General features: G+C 38.4%; 2 protein-coding genes across 2 annotated transcripts; one reads left to right on the top strand and one right to left on the bottom strand.

Moving 5' to 3' along the window:
- Positions 1-731: 731 nt before the first annotated feature.
- aldoab (aldolase a, fructose-bisphosphate, b) lies at positions 732-4574 on the bottom strand. The gene is made up of 7 exons (XM_080873323.1): positions 4421-4574; positions 3017-3135; positions 2506-2772; positions 2250-2410; positions 1646-1904; positions 1324-1523; positions 732-1191 (listed from the first exon to the last, which is right to left on the bottom strand). The coding sequence occupies exons 2-7, from the start codon at positions 3126-3128 to the stop codon at positions 1099-1101; spliced, it is 1092 nt and encodes a 363-aa protein (XP_080729449.1). The 5' UTR covers positions 3129-3135; positions 4421-4574; the 3' UTR covers positions 732-1098.
- Positions 4575-4583: 9 nt separating this feature from the next.
- Positions 4584-27302, top strand: LOC308391144 (integrin alpha-M-like; the record flags this gene model as incomplete). Its single annotated transcript, XM_080873612.1, has 31 exons — positions 4584-4662; positions 4762-4779; positions 8690-8792; positions 9374-9465; positions 9813-9883; positions 10667-10781; positions 13266-13393; positions 13521-13663; positions 13948-14098; positions 14374-14524; positions 14748-14815; positions 14983-15103; positions 15268-15407; positions 16103-16249; positions 16342-16554; positions 16662-16795; positions 17723-17871; positions 17976-18127; positions 18249-18374; positions 19764-19837; positions 21785-21926; positions 22014-22112; positions 22224-22303; positions 22388-22474; positions 22579-22648; positions 22748-22849; positions 23254-23334; positions 23419-23529; positions 23689-23802; positions 23929-24039; positions 24184-27302. 31 exons carry the CDS (start codon positions 4584-4586, stop codon positions 24247-24249), a joined length of 3438 nt encoding a protein of 1145 aa, XP_080729738.1. The 3' UTR covers positions 24250-27302.
- Between the last annotated feature and the right edge of the window lie 491 nt (positions 27303-27793).

Here is a 27793-nt window from a genome sequence, read left to right as displayed (position 1 = left end):
TCTATGACAACCCCCATTAATGTTTAAATAGCTGGGACTCTCCACCATTTGGTTTCAGAACTGAAAAAGATTCTTTGATGAGAGGTGAAACCTCTTCATGGACCCAAAGGAGTCCAGTAGGTTTCTATCAAAGCTCCTTGGACTATCATGACCTGGATTAGTGAAAACCTACAAAGACAAACTCCTGTTCAAGCCTTTTATATATGAGGGGCAGCCAGTCAGAAGACAGCTGAGGATTAAATTGGGCCTCCAAAGCCCCAGTATAAAATGTATTATTTTATTTATTTGTTATTTAGGATTTATTCCATCTCCTGCAGTTGAAGTTGGTTATTATGTACTTTTTCAAAGTACTACTGAATTCCCTGACTATAAGGGGAAGGTTTCTGCGTTGACTGTTTTTCTTAATGTTTCTACTTTTTATGTGCAAACAGTTCAACTTGTAACAAAGAATCAATCCTCTGGGGATCCGAAACAGTTAGAACAGAGGTTTTAGAATAACAGTAACAAGGACATATTTTACTTCTGTTTGGTAATTTGCTACCTTACAGTCCCATCAGCAAACTTCATTTGCTAATAAAAATAAAGCTAGATCAGTAAACCGCGTAAGGCTACTTCTGCTTGAAGTGCAATTATTATGGCAACTGACAGTGTTCGTTTAATGGGAACTTAAATGTTGAGCAGTGAGAAGTAAAACACAAAGTAAAACCAGAAAAAGGAAGGAAAGCATCACGCTACGGTAAATACTTTATTCCATGGTAACAGTATAAATCATATACTGAACTTACTGGAAGCAGACCAAGGAAAATAGTACAAGTTGTGTAAAAACAGTGTGGGAATCTTCACCTGAAAAAAGGTGTTTAAAAATAAAAGCCAAGGGAATGGAGGAAGAACGTGTTTTAGTCTTCTAGCTGCAGCAACCACTCAAAGCTTTTTTCTTTCTTTCTCTTTTGCTTCCTACTGAGATGTAAAAGTGCTGCTGTTTCTGTTGTAGCGTTTAATAGTAGAGTGTGAATTTCATAGGTGGTGCCTTAAGGGACGTGTCCTTTTCCGTGATGATGTAATAATGGAGGGGTAGGGGTGGAAAAAGGGTGGTTATGCTTAATAAGCATGATTAGCCACAAACAGTGACTCTCCACCAGCAGTGCTGGCTCCAGTGGAAACATATTTGCCCACACTGGCCTGGTTGTTAGCCTGTAAGATAGAAAATATGATATTATTTAATGCACAAGAGGACTCTAGAGCATGAGTTTGATGTTAATAATAATAATACAACTCTTTCATATAGCTTTATATTTTAGTTACACAGTTCATATTCAGACATACCAGAGCTCTCTTTACAAACTCTTCTTGGCATGCCTTTCCGTTCTCCTTCTTCCCACCCCAGGCTTTCAGGGCAGAGGCCTGCAGTGCACGGCCATATGAGAAGGTGAGTGCCCAGGGCTTGCGCAGGGGGCACTGGTTCATGGCGTTCAGGTTGACAGAGGCCTCCTCCTCACTCTGACCACCAGACAGGAAGGTAATACCTGCAAAGCAGGTAGAGTTTAGCAACCCAGATTGCAGATCTAATGCAGATTAGTCATAAAAGATTATGTCTAAAAAAGTGTAAAAGTGTGCATATCAGCAAGCGTGTGATGTACTTTCTTACCAGGAACTGCAGGGGGAACGGTGCGGCGCAGGGCAGTAACAGTTGCCATGGCAATCTCCTGGTTGGTGTACTTGTGTGAGCAAGAGTGTCCAGCGGTAACCATGTTGGGTTTGAGCAGGGTACCCTCCAGGTAGACGTGGTGGTCGGACAGGGCCTTGTAGACGGCAGCCAGGACCTTCTCAGTGACGTACTGACAACGCTTCAGGTCATGGTCACCATCAGGAAGAATCTCAGGCTCAACAATGGGGACAATACCGTGCTAGGAAAGGCAAGGACACGAAGACAGGGTAAAATAGGAGCTCATATTAAGAAGACAAGACCTGAAATCCAAAAGTGAAGACTTTAAAAATTTAATGTTATGCTGCCTTGATAATACTATGACATAGCATTAATTTGGAGAAAAGTTTTTTGAGCTTGTTGGCACATTATGAGGTTTCCTCATTGTGTGTTTTTACCCATGCAGGAAGTATGCGTGTGGCATGATCATATCAAATGCACAAGCAAAAACAGCAAAAATATTTTAATGTTTTTTTTTTTAAAATAGACCCAATAATAGATCTTGTAAAATTCAGTTAAACTGGGTTATCTGTCTGTTGTGTCTTACCATCTGGCAGATGCTGGCATAGCGAGCCAGGACATTGGCATTCTCTATGATAGCCAGTCTTGAGGGCGTGGTGGGGGTGATCTTCAGAACACAACGCCACTTGGCGAAGTCAGCACCATCCTTCTTGTACTGGGCGCAACGCTCATAAAGCCCATCGAGACCTGTTAGGAAGGACAAACATACACAATACGTTAGATAAAGATATTAAAAGATAATTATGTAATACGGATGATGTCTGGATCTTTTCTGTGCTCACCCTGGGTGGTTGTCTCGCCATTGGTTCCTGCCAGGGGGACAACACCTTTGTCGACCTTGATACCCACCACCATGCCTCTTTCTTTGAGGTATTGAGGGAAAGGCTTGCCATTGTCGGTCTTCTGGTACATGGTCTCGTGGAAGAGGATAACGCCACCAATACAGGGATTGATGCGGTCGTCAGCAGTGAAGAGGAGCTGGCGGTACAGCCTCCTGTTCTCCTCAGTGTTCTCAGCATTGATGCTCTGGAAGCGCTTGGCCACACTGCCTGGAGGTTATAGAAACAGATAAAATCAGATTGACTATAAAAACATAGTATATTATTAAGTGTTGGAAGCCACAGTCTGTCTGCACGTTTGCAGAAATGTTTCAGTTCAGGTCTGAGAAAACACACACAGTGAAACCAGTTTCAACTGTAGCCTAACTGCAATCCTTTAAGCCATAGTTTTTGGCAACTGTTGAGTTGACTGTCCCAAAGAACTGATTGTTAGTATATAGGTTCATTTTCTTACCAGTTGACTCATCTGCAGCAAGGATTCCTTTGCCTGGAGCCACAATCTTCAGAGCAATATCATTGAGCTCCTTCTTTTGCTCAGGAGTGAGGAAAGGGTATGCGTGAGGCATCCTGACTCTTGATATAAATAGAGGGAAGACAAAAATTTGAGAAATTAATAATGAACATGACACAGGGGTTATACATTTTTACAGTGCGCCAAGGCGAAAGGTTATACTGCACTGCATATCTGCTTTTGAGTGTAACAGTTTCAGGGTATATGTGTGGGAAACTGCTAGATGAAAGGAGCACAGAACATCGGGTTGATTGTGTGAAGGAAGTGGTAAAAAAAAAACAAACGTCTGGCTCATGGTTTTATGTTTTCCTGTCAGACTATCTTTTGCTAAAACAACCCAGACCAGCTTGTGTCCTACATGCGACAGCAGCTGTTTAAGCTTTAACTGCTGCAGCAGCTTGTGCGCTGGTTTCACACTATTCCCCAGGCACAATATGTAACCTCACAGAGGATCCAGTGTCAGAGAACTACCACAAATCCCCCTCCACCACCATCACATGCCCCACCCTCCATGCATCTGACCACCCTTAAAAAATCGTGTGCACGTCCGTGACCTATTCCATTTTCTAGCCTCTTATCCCTGACCTTTCCATTCCCCTCCACAGCCCCCCTTCCCTCACCATTCCTCTTGACTGGCCTCTATCGCATACCTCCTCCAACTGTCACCCTGTTGCCACTATCAATACGTTAGACTAAATATACCCAGTGTACCCAGTATACTGCTTGCATGAGGCAGTGAGTGCACTGTAGCTCATGTAGCATGAATGGGCTGCATAAAAGAAAATGTGCAGCGTTCCACCCGGCTGTTGATGAGGCATGCCACATTGCAGAAGGCAGTCTAGATGAATTTATCTAGTAAAGCAAGAAATTAGTCAGACTATTGAGTCACCACTGACCAACGATTCAATGGAAACTTTGCATCAGATAAAGGTAGGTGACTGAAGTTTACCAAAAATGATCAGCTTTGTTTAATATCAAGGGAGAATCGTTCTCACAGTTCATCACAATCATTATTTAATGTTGTTATACTATAGAAAGTGATGAGATATTTTCATCTGTCTAGCATCTGGTTCATTGACGTTGAAGTAACAAAAAAAAAAAAAGACGCACACTTGCATTTAACCAACAGACATGAACCTGCGGGTTACACTGATATAGTTCGAGTCATGTTAACCACACAGTTGTGAAAGCTACAAGAAGATGCATAACACTGTTTTTATTTTATCTCTGGTATACAGGTCATAAGCCTCTCATTATGCCAAGGCTTTATAACATAACATTCAATAGCTAACCAACAAATCCACTTGAAATGCTGTTTTTTTCATGGGCATGAATTCAATCTTTTACCTTTGAGGTTGCGAGGAGAGCTGAGAGAAGAGAGAAGAAGGGAGAAGATCCGGCCTTCGTCTGCGACACCCCTGCAAGCCTGCTGGCCCTTGTATTTATCCTCCCATTGTGACCCCTCACATTTCAGCTGCCCAACTATAAAAAGAACAGGATGCAACCAGAGATGGCTTGTGACATTCAGCAGGACTGGGGCTGGAGTAACGTGCTAGCAAGCAGCCACTCAAAGGGCAAAGAGTGTTTCAGTGAACGGCACAAAATGCGATGGAATAACAGGCAGTTAGGGTTTAGGTGAAGTCCACATAGAAGGGGTTGAGTAGACGATATTATCCAGAAATGTGCAGGGAAGAATGGCCTACTATGTAAGTGTTTCTTACACTCTCCTTAAACGAAATTATGCATCTTCCAAGCACATCCTTTACATTCTGTCTTATATTAAACATTTTATTTAGCTGCAGTTATTGTAAAATATGCTGCTCACCAAAGAAGAACATCTAATATCTGGAGGTCATTTGAAATAGTATGTGAAGGAAGATAAATTTGGGGGTATATGTAGAATGCACTAAATGTGTGTGTCTGCGTGCACACAGACACACAGAAACAGAGTGAGAGTGAGAGAGGGTTGAGCATGTTGCAACATTACCAACCTGCCCTTAGAAATCCAAACCAGACTCAGCAACACAGCACACTGATCCTTGACCTTTTCTCGACCTTTCTTGATCGTCTGTGCTCTGCAGGAAGAGGTCAACCGCCAAGCTAGGGAAAGGTTGCAGGTTCATATTTTCGGGGCACATTGCACTTTGCATCTGTTTCTGTGCCTCTCACTCAGCTCATGGGAAAGCACAAAACAGACAGTTTCAGACTTTGGGTTTTGTAGTGCACGCTACACTTTTTTTAGTGGCACACACTTATCGTAAAAGAAGCCAACTTCCTGACAGGAGGGCTTGCGGGCTGAACAATGCAACAGGAATAGATGTGTTAAGTAGAAATCTGAAGAAGCAAATTCAACTTGCTAGTCAACTACAGGGAAAGTAATAGTCATAATGTTAGATGCTCAACATTCCCTTTTCTTATTTACAATTTAATGTGATAACAAAAAGAATTTGATTGGACTGACCTCAAATTTTCAGCAAAAATTTTTATCTTAGACCTGCTAATGAGGCAGATGGTTTTATTTAAATGTTAACATTTTAATTATATTTAAAATAATTTCATCTGGTTGTCCACATGCCAATAAACTTTACTGTTATACTATTGTTTAAGAAAATTAGAGCTTAAACTAAATTAGTTGGCCACCCACCACCACAATCTCTCTTATATAACACAGCGCTGCCGCTATTGAAACTCCTCCTTCATCGAGTTCCTCTAAAGATGCCTCGGCTTTGATCAGTCAATTGATTATTTCTGCTTTTTGGCTCCTTCTTACATGCTTTCAGCAGAAGTGGCACCTTGCTCAGCAGTGAAAATTAAAAATAAAACCAAATATCACAGTTAAAATGATTTTCCATGGGAGTAACACAATGAACTGGCTAATTAGTGCTACAATATTCTTGTCAGGTAAGGCAGTTTGTGCCTTTTATCTTTCATTGTCTAGTTATGCCTTCATTTTAAGTTAAATATTATGGAGCAGTATGTCTGTTGTGCTCATTTCCTTTTTTTTTCTCTGTGAATCAAACTTACTGAGACGTGTGATCAGCCCAGTTAGTTTCAGAGAGTAAAAATAGCTTAATGAGTACAATATTTTGATTGCATTTCACCTCTAGCATGCACTGAGTGAAAAAACCCTTTCATAAATAATTTTGCAAAATTTAATTCTTGATTATTAATCCATAAATAATTCTGTGCTAATGCAATCATCACATATTTGAGGCCTGTTTCCAGTGTCACATTGTACTTTTTGATCCTGTGATGAATAATTTAACTAACACTGTGTTGACAAGAAAAAAACTTGAGGACATGGCATTGTAATAAAATGTTTTAATAAATTTACTTTTCAGGGGGTTATGAAACCATTTAATGTTTTTTCTTTATATTCATCACTATTTACATTAGATTCTCACTGAAGGCATCAAAACTATAAATGAGCACATATGGAATCAAAAACATGTTTTATAGTTTAGATTCTTCAAAAATCGCCACCCTTTACTTTGATTACTGCTTTGCACACTCTTGGCATTCTCTTGATGAGCTTCATGAGGTCGTCACCTGAAATGGTTTTCCAACATTCTTGGAGGAGTTCCCAGAGATGCTGCGCACTTGTTGGCCCTTTTGCCTTCACTCTGCGGTCCATCTCATTCCAAACCATCTCAACTGGGTTTAGGTCAGGTGACTGTGGAGGACAGGCCATGTGGCGCGGCACTCCATCAATCTCTTTCTTGGTCAAATAGCCCTTACAAAGCTGGAGGTGTGTTTGGGGTCATTGTCCTGTTTACAAACAAATGATGGTCCAACTAAATGCAAACTGAATAGGATGGCATGTCGCTACAGAATGCTTTGGTAGCCATGCTGGTTTAGTGTGCCTTAAATTTTGAATGAATCCCCAACAGTGTCACCAGCAAAGCCTCTCCCATACCATCACACCCCCTGTTTCACAGTGGAAGCCATGAATGTAGAGACCATCCGTTCACACTCACCAAAGACTCAGCAGGTGGAACCAAAGTTCTCAAATTTGGACTCATCAGACCAAAGCACAGCTTTCCACTGGTCCAATGTCCAATCCTAGTCTTTCTTGGCTCAAAAAATCTCTTCTCCTTGTTTCTTTTCCTTAGTCGTGGTTTCTTAGCAGATATTTGACCATAAAGGCCTGATTCTCACACTCCTCTGAACATGTCTGTGAAGGTTCTCAGTCATCCATGTCATTGTAGTCAAAGGAGCTTGCAAAGAAAAGCGTCTGGACTTCTTTAAGTTACTTGAAGACGTTTCACCTCTCATCCGAGAAGCTTCTTCAGTTCTAAGGTCAAATGGTGGAGAGTCCCAGATATAAACCTAGTGGGAGTAACCCCCCACAGAGGGACAAAAGGACCCGCTGATGATCCTCTAATTGCCTGAGCCAAGGTGTGAAACTGGGTGTGGGTCCCAATCAGCCAGGGTTTCGGGTGTGTTCATTGTGAAACCTGGCCCCACCTTATCATGTGAATTCCTGAGGTCAGATGGCCCAGGATGTGAGTGGGCGTTAAGGCGTCTGGGAAGGGATCTCAAAACTGGATTATAGATGGCAGAGAGTTGGTGTCGTAAACCACCGCCTCTGTTCAAAGATGGTCGCTCACAGTGGACATAGGTGGCTTCTTTCACTCCTCTTTCAAACCATCTGTCCTCTCTGTCCAAAATGTGAACATTGGCATCCTGGAAAGAGTGTCCTTTATCCTTAAGATGCAGATGGACTGCTGAGTCTTGTCCTGTGGAGGTGGCTCTTCTATGTTGTGCCATGCGCTTGTGACCACCTCCACAGGACAAGACTCAGCAGTCCAACTGTCTTCAGTTCTTGAAGTAATGATGGACTGTCAATTCTCTTTACTTAGCTGATTGGTTGTTGCCATAATATAAATTCTAGCAGTTGTCAAATACGACTGTCAGCTGTGTATCAACCTGACTCCTGCACAACACACTGACTGATGGTCCCAATCTCATCAAGCAGGTAAGAATTTACCCAAATGAAACCTGACAAGGCACAGCTGTGAAGTGAAAACCATTTCAGCTGACCACATTATGAAGCTCATTAAGGGAAGGCCAAGGGTTTGCAGCGCTGTCAGCAAAGCAAAGGGTGGCTGCTTTCAGGAATGTAAAATATAATACATATTTAGTTATTTATATTTTTTTCTTTGCTATATAATTCAATATATCATGTATATATTTGATGTCTTTAGTATGTCTTTACAATGTTGAAAGTACTAAAAATAAAGAAAAACTATTAAATAAGATGTGTCCAAACTTTTGACTGTATATATGGAATTTAAGACATAAAATTGACTCCAAATTGAAGTCTTGAGTGTGTTTTACAAGACAATAATTGCTCTGAGTTCTTAGAATTTAAAAATATCTAGCTTATCTGCTCTCTAGTTGTAATAAAAGATCACCCACTGAGGCAGACCTCAGTTCAAACTGCTACACTCCAACAAAAATAAAGAGAAACACAGACTTTATACAATTTTCTGTATGTGGTATTCAACAGAGGTGCTATAATCACATTAGAGTACCTTTATTACTACATAAGTAATAGATTAAAGTTGTTTATAGTAAAACAAATGGTTTTTTTTTTGCTTCTTTAATTCTCAGTGTTAAATCCTGCACTTTCTTTCAATATTGATCCTGGGGCTTGGAAGACCCTGAGTAGCTCTGCTCCTGGTTTTGGGTACAAGGTGATTCAAAGAAAATCAGAGTAAGTCACAAGGGCGATCGTGGCTCAAGAGTTGGGAGTTCGCCTTGTAATCGGAAGGTTGCCGGTTCGATCCCCGGCTTGGACAGTCTCGGTCGTTGTGTCCTTGGGCAAGACACTTCACCCGTTGCCTACTGGTGGTGGTCAGAGGGCCCGGTGGCGCTAGTGTCCGGCAGCCTCGCCTCTGTCAGTGCGCCCCAGGGTGGCTGTGGCTACAATGTAGCTTGCCATCACCAGTGTGTGAATGTGTGCGTGAATGGGTGGATGACTGGATATGTAAAGCGCTTTGGGGTCCTTAGGGACTAGTAAAGCGCTATATAAATACAGGCCATTTACAAGACACATTGATAAAGTGTGTGTATGTTAGTGTATCACACGTACACACACATACATGTTTGTTAAATCTATGCTTGCAATTGGACTATTTGCTTTTTAAGAATATTGCTATTTATTACTAATTTTCTTCTAGCAAACATCATAATAGGTTGCAAACATGCAATATTTCTTAACAGAAAAGATATGTAGTGTATTTAACCACAGTTTGCTCTCTAGACTTACATTGTGGTCTGGATTTATCTCCACAGTTTGATCGTCAGTGCCCCACTTGAACACGAGAATGGGGGAATATATAGCTGCACCACTTCTCCTCCAAAATGTCAAGATATAAAACTAGAAGGTAGGTAACCATTAATTTGTAAATGTCTTAAAACCTCAACAGCAACTATTTTACCTTTGCAAAAATTCTGCTCAGACCCTGGCACAGAAACCTGGTTTGATATCTTTGTATTGAGCCTTCAAAACTGAGATCAACTTACTTTTTAAATTTTTACAGCTATGAAATGAAGTTATAGTGAAAGTGAATTCTGTGTTGCATTCCTTTCTGTTGTAAATGTGCCGTGTAAATTGATCATGTAAAAAGGGAAGTGTATTAATTGAGGTGCTTTGTAGTCTTCGGCTTCACTGTTTCTTCCATTATCAAGGAGTTTTTTGTGTTTTAACAAATATTGCATTCTTTAAATACAGCCCCAGATTTGACAGCTAATGTGTCCCTTGGTATGTCAATGGCAAGTGATCCCTCTGGAGAAAACACTGTGGTGAGTTGCTAGCTCCAGACCTTATGTTAAGTACTTTTTAAAATCACTGATGATCCAACTCAACTGTCTTATGTATGTAAAATGTCTTGTGTTAAAAATTGCATTGTGAAAAATCACTGAACCTCCCAGTGGTTCTCCACAGAATCAGCTAATTTAAAAAAAACAACAACACATCTTACATATTAGCTTAATGTTACTGGGTGACTGTGGTCCCATCTGCACCAGAATGCATGCCACACATACTTGGGCAAGATACTAACCCCAAGCTGCACTCTGATGCATCTGTCAGAGTATACATGCATGTAAATGTCAGATAGAAAGCACTTACATGGGAAAAGGATAGAAAAAAATCATTTGTTTGAGTGGGTGTGAATGAGTGAGGTTGTATAAGAAAAGTGCTACATAAGACCCAGACCTTCTACGATTTACTGGTACAGATAATGTTCAGTGTGGTGTAGATAAAGAGGAAAAGCAGGTCTCTCTGAATGTAGAAAGATGACAAAGGAATAGAAGTGAGGTTTGTATTTTGAGTGAGCTCTGTAGCCTGGATTGAGTACCACACCTCCAGAGTTCCCACAGGTTTAACCCGTCACATATTCACACGCATGTTCCTGAAAGAGAGCAGAAGCAGAAATTCTTTTAAAAAAACAAAAACATTAGCTGATACTGAAGATTTATGTGGGAATTTATTTTTTTCAGATCTGATTGATTTTTATATGGAATAAAGGAAACAGGGACAGGAAATAATCAGCCTAATCAGAACTTGTCTTTGTCTGTTTTTAGGTGTGTTGTCCATCCATCCCAAAGCACTGCAAAAGTATCACCATGTACAACGGTGTGTGCTTTCAGATTGACAGTTCTAATTCATTTGGACCACCGATACCATCTTCTCTTGACGGTAATAGTAAACAGAGTTTGTGAAAATGTACCTACAATGAATAATGTTTTTGAGAAAAAAAAAGATTTTAAATGATGATTCCATTTATTAAGGAAAAAATGTCAATGAGTGTGTCACGTGGCTGTGGAGAAATTTTGGCCCTGTGGCGGCCCACTAGAGGGCTCCACCCACTAGAGGGCTCCACTCACACCCAAGTAGGGAGGACAGGTTTTGTCGAGTTGTGTGGCGCGACGTGTTCAGTTAATGTGTTGTGATGAATAAAATCGGAGTGGAAAGTTAGGGCTTCTGTTTTGTCTTTACTATACCTCCACAGCACACTTTTTTTTTTGAGAAGTGTTTTAATTCAGCCCGCCGGTGGGTTTTAGACTGTGAATGCCCTTTTTAATGTCATGTTAATCTGCGTTAGGTCCAGACTTTGACTAGGCAACTTCAAAACCTTTATTCTCTCAACTTGAGTTCAACTTGCTGGTTGTTTTAGATCATGTTTTAGATGATTCATGTTTTAGATCATTCTTCTGTTGCATGACGCAAATGTGCTTGAGCTTTTGACATGATCATTTTGGATTTTCTGGTCGAGAACATAATTCATAGATCCATCAATTACGCCAAATCATTAGGAAGCAGCAAAATCAGCCGTAGACACACTGCAATCACCATGTTTGATTGTTGGTGTGATGCTTTTTTAATGAAATGCTGTGTTGGTTTTTCTCCAGATTTAACTGGACTCAAACAATTAAAAAAGTTCAGGTTTTGTTTCAGTCTACAGAATATTTCCCCAGAATCTCCAAGATATTTTTTGGCAAATGTGAGACGAGTCTTTGTGCTTTTTTGGTGATTTTTCTCCTCAAACTCTCTATTTGTATGCCATTTTTACCCAGTCTCTTTTCTATTGTTGAATCGTGAACTCTGACCTTAACTGGGACAAGTGAGGCCTGCAGTTCTTTAGATGCTGGTCTGGGTATGGCTGTGACTTTCTTGATGAATCGCCGATGTGCTCTTGGAGTAATTTTGGTAGGCTGGCCACTCCTGAGAAGGTTCACCTGTTCTTAGTTGTTCTTAGTTTTTCCATTTGTAGATAATGGCTCTCACCATGGTTTGCTTGAGTCCAGAAAACTTAGAAATGACTTACAAATGTCAAAGATATATTTCACATCTCTTCTTGAGTTTCTCTAGATCGTGGCATGATGCTTTTTGAGATCTTTAGCATGCTTCAGTTTGTCATGCAGGTTCTACTTAAGTTATTTCTTGATTGAACAGGTCTAGTAGTCTGTACTAATTGTTTTGAGTCATGTTATACAAACATTTTTAACTCACAAGACGTTTGTGTAAGAAACTGAGATGTTTTGTCTTGCTTCTAAGTGACAGAGTCGATTCTGTTCATCTGGATGTTTAGAAGGTTGGAAAATCCTGTAGTCACCCGAGACTGAGAAAGACACTTGGATGAGTGATGAAACCCACCGTAAACACTGCATCCACATGAGCACAATCAACCTTCTGGGATTTCAAATAATTTAAGCTTTTCTGTATTTTCATAAAGAAATAAAAATAAATGTAAACAATAAGACTAAGAATAATTGTCATGGTCGCTGTGTGGCAGGCAGGATGAGGACCCAAAATGCAAACTCACGGACTCAGGGGATAAACTCAAAATGCAGCTTTATTGCTGACAAAAGATAATAGGAAAACTAAACTGGGAAAAACTAACATAAAGTTCACCAGGAAACACAGGGGGAATCACACACAGCATGAGGGAGAACGCGACACAGAACTGAGGGAGACGCAGACATAAATACACCGAGGGTTAACGAGGGAAGTGGGAGCACATGGGGAACACAGCTGACACTGATAATCATAACGAGACAGGGCGGGGTGAACATAACATGACGTATACAGGTGCGGGAGTCCCAAAGTAAAACAGGAAGTACAGAGGTGCAAACAGGAGGAGAGAGAGCACGGGGAGAACGCAGACATAACGGGCTGGGGAAAACGTAGAATAAAACACAAGGAGAGACGAGGGCTCACAGATACACAGGGGCACACAGGAGGTAACCAAATAAGGATCATCATAACTAAATAATCCTAGGAACCAAGGCAAGACTAGGGAATAAAATACAAAACACACAAAACTGAGAATACTGGGCCAACATGGCCCAGGACCATGACAATAATTGTGGTTGGAGATCCTATACATTAACTTTGGTAAAACCCTGATAAGCATTTTTGGACCAAACTCATTTAATCCCTTAATCTTCTTGTCTCTCTTGTTAAACTAACATAGACAACAGCGACTGAGCTATGCCACTAAATAGACAAACATACGTACTTTAGTGATTAACTAGCAAATGCATACTACATAGTCTTTGTGTTATTCATAATGCCTTTACCGAGGTGCAAAATTCTTTTGCTTTGCTTTTTATATGAGTGAAAAAATATAAAAATCACCCCATAAAACTAAATCTAATTTTGAATCCATTTCTTTGACAGACTGTGAAACACAAGCCGACCTTGCCTTTCTGTTGGATGGTTCAGGCAGCGTATCTGGTCCTGATTTTCGAACAATGAAGAAGTTTGTGAGAGATCTAATTGTATCATTTCTCTCAAGTGACACACAGGTGAGACACTGTTGTCCCTCTGCTACTTAAATAACAGCAAATCATGACATAGATTACATCTTTGTTTGCATTTAACACCATAAAATATAATCTAACACATGTTTCACATATTTTTTCTTTCTTTCAGTTTTCTGTTTCCCAGTTCTCCAGTGCACCACAGATTCATTTTAACTTTCAAAAATTTAACTTAACTGAAATGGAAGATAAAATCAATAGAATTCAGCAACACACGGGACAGACTTTCACGGCTAAGGCCATCAAAGAAGTTGTGTAAGTGATGCAAAGATATTACTGAAGCATTGCATTTTTCAGTGAATCTGACCACAGTAACTACTGTGCATGTTCAGTATTATGTTGTGGACAAGATGGCACAAACCAAGGCCAATTTGAAATACATGCAGATCTAATGCTGCATCTGCAAAGTACAAAAATATCTGTATTTTGGAAAAATTATGAAAAATATGAATGACACTGAAATATGTATGACCACAAGGTGCACTTTTAAAAATACTTTGTGTTGAAATTTCATTTTATTATTATTTTTTATTTGATAGGGAAAAAGTTTTCAGCCCACAGCAAGGCTCCAGACCAAATGTGAAGAAGGTCTTGATTGTAATTACTGATGGAGCATCTAATGACCGTGAGAACCTGGAAGGTGCAGTAGAGCAAGCAAAAAATAAATCAATTGCTCGATTTGTTATTGGGGTAAGCACTTCAGTTATTTAAACTTGTAGAATATTGAGTTTCGTATTGATTGATGATGCTGTCACTTGTCAGACATGCTGTGAATTAGTTCTGCCATTCAGTCAACAAGAAATAACTGTTATTGTTGATTTGAGTTCTTTTCAGTGTTAGAGAGTATAATATCTGTGTGTAGATTTCATTTTAAATCAGGTGAGATTTAAGGACTGTATTTTACCAAAGTCAGCAAATGATCTTGAATAGTATGAAAACTTAATCATAGTTTTTCCAATCTCCAGGTCGGGGATGCATTTGATAAACCTGAGGCAAAACAAGAACTGCACAGCATTGCATCATCTCCCTCAGAAAAACATGTGTTTGAAGTGAAGAAATTCAGCGCACTTGAAGAAATAAGACAGAATCTACAGGACAAAATTTTTCCCATTGAAGGTACAAATATACATTCAACATTAAAGCTTTGTTAAAATTCCTGTCACATTGTATTCTTTTTATTGCATGTTACAAATTTTGTCTCATTTTAAGTTAAACAGCTTGTTGCTTTATGAAAAGAGCAATAAATACTCAGCACATTTATAATAAACAACAAAAAGTCATTTGAATTCTTTACTTTAAGAATAATTAAAATTTTGTCTTGTTTATTTTTCTGTCACAGAAAGCAGTGGAGAGTCACTGAAAATGGAAATGTCTCAAGAGGGATTTAGTACAGTTTATGCACCTGAGGTAATTAAAACTACATGAAACTCATCAGACAGTCTAGTCTGATGAGAAAGAGAGATTCACATGTGCCACCTTTTGTAACTTGAAGGCAACCAGATAATTGAACACAGTCCAGATTTTAAATAAAAAAAATTATTGTATATTAAATGTATTTTCTGTGTACACTGTAGGGAATTCAGATGTCTATTGTTGGTGCAAACCAGTGGAGGGGAGGCTACGTGCAATACACAACAGGAGGCCAGAAGCTGAAAACATATGAGGATGTGTCTTTTGAGCCTGACAGCTATCTTGGTAAGAATATTACAGCTTTAACAGTCTAACTCAAACACATGTGATCATGTATATACACAGCTCTGCTGTAATTCTTTTACACAAACAAGTGGATCAGTTTGCACATGAAAAAAATTTAAAAGGAGAAATAAGTTGTCTTTCCTTTTTTGATTACCAAATTCTAGGTTACTCCATGGCAATTGCTAGAACCCAAAGTGGTTCTCTGACAGTTCTTGGTGCTCCAAGATATAAACACAGAGGAGTTGTGGTCTCTGTTAACAGAGACAACTTTGAAAACCAAACGATTGAGCCGTTGGCATCACAGGTATGAATTTACAGCAAGACAGATCTGAATGACCTTGTAAAAAGAAAAATTACCATCATAATCCGGCTACCCCTTCGGCGCCAGCTGTGGGCTCAATGCTGGAGCCGAACAAAAACTCCCTGATAACGACTGTGTTGAGTCTGTTCCTTCCCATTCCATGCAAGGCCACCTGGGTTGGCTGGAAGACTGTTTACTTAGCCTGGCAGGGCGAAGGAAACTGTCTCAGCTGAACTATGGACATGCACACACATACATATACTGATACTGATAAGCACTCACTGACACATCACCCTCCCTATCCAACACCACCTCCAACGCTTACCTCCCCTCTGATGTGGACATCGGGTCAGCTGGAGGCGCAGTCAAAAGATTGCAGCGGTCCCAGATCAGATGTACACACTGGAACACTTTCCCATGTTGCTTGTCTGTGTTTATTGTGTTATGGTGTGTTGATACCTGTGCATTCGTGTATTATCCTTTTGTGTTACACATTTCGATGTTTCTTTTTCCTCGCTACCTAGCCTGACCTGTCTCCCCAATGTGATGTTTGTGTATTGTATGTACGGTCGGCAAGGTCTGTCATCTCGGTTGTGGGCAAAAGACCTGCAACTGAAAAATAAAGGCTATCTCATCTCATCTAAATTATATATAAATTATTTTTTCAAATAAAAATGTATATTTTTTTGCTTACACAGTATCAGACTGGGGAATATTTCGGGGCAGAGGTGTGTACCATGGACATAAATAATGATGACATCACTGAGCTAATCTTCATATCAGCCCCAATGTACATGGAGCCTGATAGAGAGGGAAGAGTTTATGTTTGCAGACTAACTGGTTTGGTAAATCAAAGTTTTATCCACTTCAATTAAATTAATTATTTTATTTGTCAACTTCCCTAATGATCATATAATATTCACTCTCCTGCTTTCAGTTTGTGGAGTGTAATTTTGATGATCCATTAGTACTAAGAGGACATGCAGCTGTCAAAGGAAGGTTCGGCTCTTCTCTTGCTGTGCTGCCTGATCTAAACTCAGATGGATTCAGGGATTTGGCAGTTGGAGCACCTTTGGAGAATAATGGTGAAGGCAGCATCTACATTTTCCACAGTGAAGGAGGCGAAAGAATCAGTCCTACTTACTCACAGGTACACAGCATCAAAGTACTCACAATGATTATTAAACTTATCTGTGATGTAAAAGTGCATCTATACAACCTGCAGCTTTATTATTTAAAATATGTTCATTCACACAGAGAATTACTGGCTCTGAGGTCCAGTCAGGACTGAAGTTCTTTGGAGTGACAATCAGTCAGTCGGCTTTTGACCAGAGTGGTGATGGACTGCTTGACTTAGCGGTGGGTTCAAAGGGTAAAGTTGTCTTGCTGAGGTAAGTCAAAGATAGTCCAGCCATGTGTTACTGTTGTCACTGGTACTTTTTGTGAAGGTTCAATTGTAATGAATAGAATACTGCTAAAAACTTAGTGTAAATGTAAAATTTTCTAATTATAAAAAAGGCACATTAATGTAATTAGAAATTCTGTTTGCAGAACACAGTTTACTTCAAAATGTACAGGAAAATACAGGAAAAAATGCATTTTTTTGCAAAGAAAAAAGGGTGATGCACACATGCAGCTACACATAGAGTTTAGCCGAGCTAAATTGAACAGACAGAAAATCAGCAGTAGCTCACATAACCACTTGTTACTCCCAAGGTATGCATAAGGGCATAGGACTCACCAAAAATGGACAACAGAAGATTGGAAAAACACTCTGATGAGTCTGGTCTCTAACAACAATGGTATCCACAGTCAGCAGATCTCAGTCCAATAGCACCTTTGGGATGTGGTTGAACAGGTCTACAACACCTTATTGAATTTATGCAACTAAGAATTAAAGCAAAGGAGGGTCCATCCAAGTACTACCAAGGTGTCAGTAACAAACTTGGTGGTGATTGTAGATACTTCTTTAGAAAGCATTACAGATTTATAATGAATGCTTCCTTAAATCATTAAATTTCATTTAAAACATATCTGGTTGATGCCATATAATAAGAGAAAATGTTCTTTACTTAGAAAATTAACATCTCTCACTGACCCCAAACTTTTAGTAGCAGAGATATTGATAGAAATAAGTAGACATAGTGGTTTATAAAATGTGCAGTGCGAGTAAATCAAAGAAAAGTGCACACAGTTGTGAAGTCTTGATCAGAACATCTACAATGAAGATTAGCTGTCAGCTTAGTAGTAATTACAAAGGTAATAGTCATTCACATGTCTAGTTCATCATCTCCTTTCCCTATTATGTCCATTTCCAGATCAAGACCCATTGTAGAGGTAAAGTCTGAGGTGTCATTCAGCCCAGACCAAATCTCTACTCAGAATGTAGACTGCTCAAAACCATTGGAGAACACAGTTACAGTCTGCTTTACCATGAGCAGCTTGTCTACGAAAGAGCTACATGCAGGTTTATTATTCTTATCTGTTTCTAAATCACTAACCCATTCATCAGTTTACTTTATGTATGCATGTGCATTTGTAACATTTAAGTCAAACTCTGATCTATTCCAGCTCAAGCAAGGATTGATTATATGTTAACATTGGATACCACTCGCAAACCTTCAAAAAAACGAGCTCACTTCAGTGTGAAAGAACAAGAGCAGTCTGGATCAATTATTGTCACCTTGGGGAAAACGTGTTTAACTGTAACATTTTTTATTGAGGTAAATTCTATTAATAACATCACAATTATCAAATGAACCAACAGATGTTTAAGTCAGTAAAGAAAATATTTTAATTTTAGTCTTGTAGTCCTGCAACACTGACATTGCTCTCTTCTTGCAGGCCTGTCCAGAAGATGCTCTCAGTCCTCTTTCTAATGAGATTAAATTCAGTTTTTATGGTTTGCCTTCTGAGAAAAATCTCACACCAAGTCTTTCCCCGCATGCTCCAACAGCAACTAATTATCCCGTAAGCAATGTGCACTATAAGTGTACAGTTAATACTTTTGCCTTTACTTTTTATGTAAGTCTGGCATTGAGAAGAACCTGTGCATTTGTCAGGTCTTCAAAGAGTAGTGACAAACACTAACTGAAAACACTGAATTAAAAATATTCAAGCCTTTCTAACTAGAGTCCTTGCACCTACAGAGGAACAAGTTGTCGCGAAATCAATCAATGTAGAGCAGTGTCACAAACCATGGAGGCCCCAGAAAAGTGCAATCAAACGATGAGTTTATTAACAGTCCGGAGAAAACATCAACATATGTCTTCTGACCAAAATACATCTTGTGGATACTTATAAACCAGTGGGGTACACGCCCCCTCATGGCGTCAATGACAGATTAAAATAGGTTCCAGACATTAGTCACAGTTAATCGTACATCTTTAATAGCTATAAGCAGACATAGAACTTCTCTTTTCTATAACACCTTCCATACAAGGTAATAAACTTCAAGCCCTCAGGGTCTCTGAGGCTAATTATTGACTCTGATCGTCTGTTACCAAGTAGAATAAAATATATTAAGACACCAAATGAGTTAAGGCCTCAGGCCTGGCACATTCCTAGATTATATGTGTTATATGTATTGTAAGCATGCATGCAATCATCCTTCTATGTTCTAGTTTCCCTCAGCATGTATCACCTGGACAGTCACGCCAGTGAAGCTTAAGACCCTTAATGAACCGAACATCAACTCAAAATAAGCACAGATATGCAATGTGTATAAAATACTTCTAACCGTACTTGTAATAAAAGTTAACATAATGGAAGGATCCTCAAATGGACATCTTCAATAAACAGCTGTAATGCAGTATCAATACTGTGAGAAATATTATTACATGAAATAATGCTGTAAAGAATGTTATTAATGCAATTATAATGATGCAGATTATATGGCAGCAATAAAAGAATTTCTGTATCTCCACAAAGTGGACCAAGAATATCGTTAGAAAGAATTTTATCTTCAGTACAGAAAGTTTTGGTTAATGTTAGTCCATTTCACAGCAATAAGCATGCAGTTGCTTAGCTTGGTGACATAACCAGCTAACACTACTCACCTAACTTATAAAAGAGAATACATTCATTGTTGCTGTGGAATACATAGTAATACATAGTAAGGTCCATAGGTATTACATTTACTCTTCAGCCTCTGAAACTGTACAAAAATGATCTGTTATTTCTGAACCATTAATGCAGACATTTGTTCAACCCTTTGAATTAAAGCTAAATATCTGCACTTCAGTCACACATTGTTTGATTTAACACTGACTTTAGTGGTGTACAGAGGTATAATTACAATAAAATGAAATTATAATGAGTGAAATGTATAATGTAAATACACCATGCTTTCTTCCACAGTTAAATTTTGAGATCAACTGTGGCACTGACAAGAATTGCAATGATAACCTGAAGGTGGATTTCAACTTCACCAGGTGAGGCCCAGTTACTAAAGTTAAGCTTTACTTGTGTCACAGTCAGGCGACCGTGTGGCTCATGGATTTGAAAGGACCCAGCATGTAGAACACAGGAAGCAGACACGATCAACAAAAAGCCTAATTTAATGCTAATAGCTAAGTTAAAAATTATAACACATTCCTAAGAAAAGACCAAATCCCAAAACACAAGGGAATGGGAAATACAGAAAGAAGAAAAAAATCACACTCAGGGAAACACTGGGGAGGCAAAATACCTAGAGCCAAAACCCAAAAGACAATTATGTCACAAAACTTAAAAGCATTCCAAGAATAATAAAACCAAGACTGGACACCAAAATAAAACCAAAAAAATAATCCAAAATGAAAAATATAAGTATTAAAACATCCGCTGAAAATCTAACTCAGACATATTTATGATTAAACTCAAATTCACAAAAAACCCCAGAATTTGACAACTTGTGTGCCTGGAAATGTGCTACTTTTAATTGCTTGTACATGAAGCATAAAAACACTATTCTACTGAAGCATTTGAATAAAATTTATAGCCACTCTGTCAAAATTCTCCTTCCTTATGATTAATAAGTCACAACAAAGCTGGAAAGAGAAATAAAGAAACAAAAATAAAAAGAAGAGAAAAACACTAACACAAATAATAAATCTGTTTACGATGGCGTATGAGGGACACAGAAGAAAAAATGTTATTTATTATTTTGAGAAAATTCGAAATGTGGAGATTACAATTGTTGTTTCAAGACAAACTGCCATGGCTACTGTAGGGAGGAGAGAGAAAGCGAGGGAGGAAAGAGGGCGAGAGAGCAAACAAACAGACATGCATAGACATCACTAGAGAAACCGGCAGATACACAACATGAAGACATCACTCACCTAATTGGGGAGGACATACAGAAGCAACACTATGCCAAACAGAACACAAAAGGAAACAGACTAAATGAATAGGAAACTAAGAACAAGAAACAAACGATGAAACAAAGAGGCACAAAGAAGTCCAAAAGTCCTTGAACCAAGAGGAAGAGTGGATTAGTAAAAAATGAAAAGGCAGGTAATGGACAGATGTAAAGATATCGATGGTTCACTAATTCATCTACTCAAGGCATCTTGTAGAGGGTATAGCATCTGTAGCAACAACTGTTACCTGCACATTTAAACTGTTTTTTCCCCAAATAGTATTTCAACTGTTTCTCGAAATTTAGACTTAATTTTTTAATAATGAATAATATATATTTTTTGTAATGTGGCCCTAATACTCTTGCATGTCTATTTGCCTGGAGACTCCATGTGTAAAATCATTTTTCTGCTTGCTACGACGATTAAATAACCAATACTCAGTGCAGTCTGTCTTTCCCCTGTTAGTGGGATGACTGTACAAATGTCAGGTTGAGTTTTTATGCTATTTCATCATGTTGTGGTGCACAATAAAGCATAGCTATTTAAAAGACTGCAATATAATGAAATACAATTGATCAGAGAATTACTCATGATGGCAGAGATTATCTGCTAAGAGACCTCCCAATGTAGATAAAAATTAACTTTTCTCTATTTGAACCCGTTTTATATATTTTATTTCCAATTTTACTAGGTCATAAGCTGAAATATTGTACAATTTGATAAACACCATATTGCCTCCTAATGCCGAGTTTTAAGCATTGTCCTACCCTGTGTCAGACTGGCAATCTGTCCAGGGTATACTGCTGGCCCTTGCCCAATGTTAGCTGTGATAGCAGTAGAAAGTGAGTGGATGGCTAATCAGTAGATGCTAACATGTTAATGCAATAAGTTAATATACTACATCCCTTAGGATCTGTAAGTTGTTACCATTTTAACATTCAATTGAAAACTACCATAAATTTAGCATTTTGTGCTTTTAGCTCAGCTGTCGTCTTGTTTTCCTCTCCTTTTATTCTCATCTGGCTTCATACTCCACAGATCCTCAGAGGTTAAAGTGGGCATTGATGAGCTTTTGAATGTCACAGTCACAGTAGAGAACAGAGGAGAAAACTCCTACAACAGCCATGTTATTCTCACGTACCCAGCTGGACTCTCCTACAGGAAGTTCACGAGTCAGCAGGTAAGGCATCAGGATCAAGTCTGTATCAGTTCATGACTGATCTGCTGCTCTTCCAAAGCATCTAGAATCTTTTTTTCCTAATAAAAGGGAAGAATTGAGTGCAACTCCTTGGACAGTGAAGATGGTTTATCACGAGGAAGGACAGACTGTACTATTGACAAACCCATTTTCAAGAGCCAAACTAAGGTTTGTTTTTTAATTTTATTTGTACAAAAAATCTTTTATCAATTTGTTTTTTCTGACTTTTGCACAACTTAAGGACAAAGAGAAGTCACTCATCTCTCTCATTCCATTAAGGCTTCCTTCATTGTCTGCTATGGGATTGACACCAATAGTCAATTTGAGAGGAAGATATTTGTCACTGCAAATGCCACCAGGTACTGTTTCTCTGGTACATGTACCTTTCATTTAAGCAGTAGACCCACAGATACAGTATAAATATGTTCACCTCTCTCTTTCAGTGGAAATCAGGAGCATGCACCTACAAGTGAACTCTACAAAAAGAAATTGATTGATGTAAAATACAGCATTTTTATGACAATTAAAGGGTATGTGTTGTTCTCTTTGTAACAGAAAAGGAAACAAAAAAATAGAAAGTGACAACTATTCTAATACATGGTATTTAATCAATCTTTAAAATATGTCTGTTTAGCTCCCCCAGCTATAACAATTTCACATTTGGGAAGAATGATTTGCAGAAACCAGTCCAGCAATCAATCACGGTAGAACATGACATGTGTATATATCTGTATTTTGTAAAGGTAATTCTATGATTTAGATCCAACTATTATGCTTAGCTCTTGTTTTCTTTTCTTGTTTAGCTAACAAATGATATCAGAGCACTTCATAATTTCACTGTGTGGATCAAGGTTCCAGTGAAGCTTGGGGGAAAAGACATTTGGGTGCATCCGAACAACCTACAGGTAATATATATGCAGTAGTGTGCAAAAGTCTTAAGTCACCCTTCATTTCTTTATATTTTGCTATCAAAGATAAATGTAAGTGGTCTTGAATAATAGTTCTTTAGGCTTTCTAAAGGTTTTGCTGTGTTGAATATTAAAGGAGGAGGTCATACCAATATTGACTTTCAAGCCAAAGTCTACACACTGTGTCTTATTTACTATATATCGATGTATGTTTGCATTTTTCAGTAAATTGTTGCAACTATTTTCCATTTTCCTTGCAAAACATAGAGAAATGATGGTGGCTCAAGGCTTGTACACAGTATTGTATGTTGTTTTAGGTATTGACTACAAAAATGGCTCATGCTTAGCAGTGTAATACATGCATGTGGTAACATTGGGACCATAAATCAAATGTATTATAGATTGCAGACTGTAAGAAAGGAAGTTATGAAGAACCACATGTTAAAGACTTTGTTCTTCAGATCCAAAAAAATAAAGTAGTGGTAAGTATTAGTCTAAACATTGTAGATTTAACATTACAATGGATCAACTTTTGTTGCATTTAGTCTTCTTTAAATGATCCACAGGACTGCTCTGTGGCCATGTGTAGAGTGTTTGAGTGCCTGGCATCTATGGAAAGGCAGGAGAAGAGGACGTATGAAATCTCTGGAAACCTCACTTCACAGTGGATAGAGCAGGTAACTGATGGGACGTTTATGTTAAGTGCTACATTAGGGTTTTTTTTTTCACGTCACACTTCTTCCTTACTTGGTACTACTAACTCATATATATATATTTTCCAATATATATATATTTTCATTTTCAAATTCAGCTCATCCCTCTTGATTTTTTCTTAGATTGGACTTCAATCTGCTAAATTCCTCTTGACCAGCCAAGTCAGTCTGAAGTACGACCAAAGCAAGTACGTCTACTTTTCAACAGGGTCTGACTACAATTCTCCTGTTCACAAGGTGAGCACTTGTAATATATATAGTATATAATGTTATCTTGATATAATAATAATAATAATAATAATAATAATAATAATAATAATAACAGTTTCCATTTTATTTACAAACTGTCACTTCATCTTTCAGATTGAGGCAGAGGTAGAAGTGTACCCTGAGCCAGATTTTATCAAAGAGATCATTGGAGGATGTCTGGGAGGGTTGATTTTTCTGATTTTACTCACAGTTGTCCTGTATAAGGTGAGATGATGATCACACTTTTTCAATTAATTTTTTCATAAGAAAAGCTATTAGAGAACGTGGACAAATAATTAAATTTTCTTTTCATTAACATAATTTTTATGCACAGTTACTTGAATTTTATGTTTTTCCTTGCACTTCTAGGCTGGATTTTTCAAGAGTAAATATAGCAAGGTAAATACTGAAGAACCGGAAGATGGTCCAGGATAAAAACAAAGGTTCATATTTGTAGATCTCTATCTAATCTTCAAAGAAGGTCTGAAATCCCTCCCCTGCTCGCCCATTTCCTTACAATAGAACTTCCTACCTGGTGGGCAGGACCTGACATAGCAAAATCGGTATGGCCCGGATCTGGCCCACACAGTGTGCTTACAAATGGCCCACATACCACAAAGAATGACGGCCCTTTGGTGGCCCAGATCTGGTTTGCCAGAGGTGGCCCACACATGGGCCAGCACAAGGCCAGTGCTGGCCCAGAACAATTTCAGCTCTGGCCCCAGATGTCAGCCTAATGTGTACCTTAATCAAGCCATGTAATAACAACATGTGCCAGAACATAATAGTGCAAAAGTAACATGACGAAACTCTGTTCGGACAGCGAATGGACTGATTCTTATATAGTGCTTTTCTACTATCAGAGATTACTCAAAGTGCTCTATACGACATGCCACATTCAGCCAATCACACACTTTCTCCAAACTGAATGCTTCCTAACCACATTATACACATTAAAACTCTTGACAAGCAGACTGGAGGAGCCAGGGATCAAACCACTAACCTTCTGATCAGTTAGTCACCTGCTCTACCACCTGAGATACAGCCACCCAGTGGTAAACATGAGTAAACCCTCACTAGGTTTTGGATAAAGTTGGCTACCATAGCAGTATAGTGTTGCAACATGGCATTTGGGTCTTCTAACTAAAATAGGAAAATAGGAACATAAATAGTGCCATCATTGCCAGACCTGGCCCACATCTGGTTGACATATACCCTGCCATGACACCAGTCAGTCAGAAGTGCCAGCTTGATGCCGGATCTGGGCCAGACCTGTTTTCTATGAGCCTGGGCCACATAAACCAAACCACAATCGGGCCAGATGTGGCATGCTATCACATAAACAGTGCCATCTATGCCAGGGCTGGCCCATATCTGGATGACACCACTTACCATTCCAGAGGTCAGCCAGCAGTGCCGGCTTGACACCAGATCCGGGCCAGACCTGTCTGCTATGTGGGACTTTCGCAATGGGAATATGAAATGAACTGAAGAGATCTGAAAAGTAAATCTGAAATTGTTTATTCTCTTTTTCTGGACCCAAAAAGTAAATAAAATTGTTCAAATTAAACTGTACTTATATTTAACACAAGCACCTGAAGACCACCTGAAGACAGTGTTTTTGGAGGCCACACTATGAAGGGTTGTGAAATACTATCCTGTATAACAGACACTTATAGTAGTAAGTGTCTGCTATACAGTCATTTGCTTTCAAGTTAAATTTAATGCACAATGTGGAAAAAGGATACTCAAATAAAATGGTTGAGGTTGAATATAGTGAAGTACCTGAGTAGATGTAGAGTGATTCTGAAACAGTCCTGTAAAGAATTATGGTATGAAAGTTTTTAGAGTGACTGTACTATTTTTTTTAAAGGATAATAATAATTGCCCACCATGAAATATCTCTGTATTTATATTTTTACAAACTGTATGTTTGTAGACATTATTGTACAGCAAAAAACTTTTCATGTCACCCTGTAATGTATAATGAATGAAATTTAATATATTTTATATGCTTAAAAGCAAAGGTGGAAAGTAACGAATTACATTTACTTGCGTTACTGTAATTGAGTAGTATTTTTTGTGTATTTGTACTTTTTAAAGTCATTTTTCAAGTCGGTAATTTTACTTTTACTTAAGTATATTTTTTAAAAAGTATTGTACTTTGCTACATTTTCAATCACACCTCTTACTGAGTAAATTAAAAGAACAAACAAACAAAAAAAACCCCAACATTGCGCTTCAGAAATACTGCAGGTAATGATGGGTAGTAGAACAAATTGGCGTTGGGTCACGATAAAGATGGAGTCTGATATCGGTGGTACGGATCCAGCGAAAAAAGAAACCCCGTTGAATTCTGCTGACCCTGAACTCGAAGAAACGGATGTGAACCCCTGGCCGTATTTAAGGGACCATTTCGGCTTCAAGTGCAAGAAAGGCAACAGCTTTATTATGCAGTGTAAGCTGTGTTTGCCCAGAGAGACCGAGTTAGCAGCTTTTAAAAATTCCACATCAAACCTGCGCAAGCATGTAGAGGTACGTTAAATGAAACTTGTACATTTATTTTAGCAAAAAGGCTGTGCTCAAGTTAATCACATTAAGTTAAGACATAAGCTGTTATTGGGCACGTTGTTGTCCACGCAACTTACATTTTTTTTTTTTACTGGATTGGTAAATTGTCAAAAGAAAATGTGTTTACTTACATTTTTCCTGTTTGTTAATAATAATAATTTATTTTAAAAAAATAGTTAAATTAGACAGAAGACAGAAGCGGCTACTTTCTTACTTAACCCACATATGTTCACACTGCAGGCAAAAGAATAACATGTGCTATGTGCAGAGGTGTTTTTTTCTGTTCTCAAACTGATCTCCCTGTTGGAGCTCAGTCTGGGGAGAGTTATTTTTTTCTCCTTATCTTTCCTCATGTGGTGCATTTTCCATTGTTATACCTCTCTGACCTGTCTTCCCCATGTGATGTTTGTGTAATGTATGTATGGTCAGAAGGGTAAGATGGCGCTGGCAAAGGTCGGCAGCCTTAACCCAATTTCCTTCGGGGTCAACCTTCAGGATCAACAATGTTTTATTGAATTGAATTGAAATGCTCCTCAAAATTAACAGAGCAGGGCTATGTTTAAAAAACTTAAAACACATTTTTATAGCAGCTGCCGTACAGCTCAATTCAGTACTTGTTCTCTTATTTGACAGTTTAGGACACATTCTCATGTAAAAGAATTATATGGTTTTGACAGTTTGGTTGGTTGGTTTGGTGACCATTATCCATTTTGATGTATAGACTTGCACTTTAACTGCCACTGCACTTTAATTTGTAAAGTTTTTCTTTTAATTAAAAAACAACTACTTTGAGATTTATCCCATTGTCTTTTTTGCACTACTCAGAAGAGGCTGTCCTCCTGCTGACAAAAAAGTAACTATGTAACTTTTACTCTGAGTACATTTTAAATGAGCTACTTTTTAATTTTACTTGAGTAAATTTTTAGACAGGTAATTTCACTTGTACTTGAGTAAAATTTCAACAAAGTAATAGTACTTTTACTTGAGTAAAATATTTTAGTACTCTTTCCACCTCTGCTTAACTGCTGTAGATGTGCAAAGTGCCAATAACAATGTGAATGCCGTTGTTCAATAAATTGTAAAATGTGTAATATTTATAAAAGATAAAGTTTTTGCTTCATCATTATCATTCATTATATGTAGTATGTGAATAAAATTCATTTCATTTTTCATACATAACTAATCATCCAGTGTAGAAAAACAACATATTGTTGAATCCATAACTAGTTATATATTCTCTCTCTTTTTGTGATTAAAAGCTTAGGACTCTAAACATTACAAGTTTATCTTTCAGAACCATCAACACAACATTACGGATTTATATTGTTAATTAACAGAGCAGGGGTCTCCAACCTTTTTTGTTCTGTGAGTTACTTTTACACAAAAAAGCATTAGAGAGCTACTCATA

Source organism: Rhamphochromis sp. 'chilingali', assembly GCF_963969265.1.
Source record: "Rhamphochromis sp. 'chilingali' genome assembly, chromosome: 22".
NCBI classification, from domain to species: domain Eukaryota; kingdom Metazoa; phylum Chordata; class Actinopteri; order Cichliformes; family Cichlidae; genus Rhamphochromis; species Rhamphochromis sp. 'chilingali'.
This window is presented reverse-complemented; position numbering and strand designations above follow the sequence as displayed.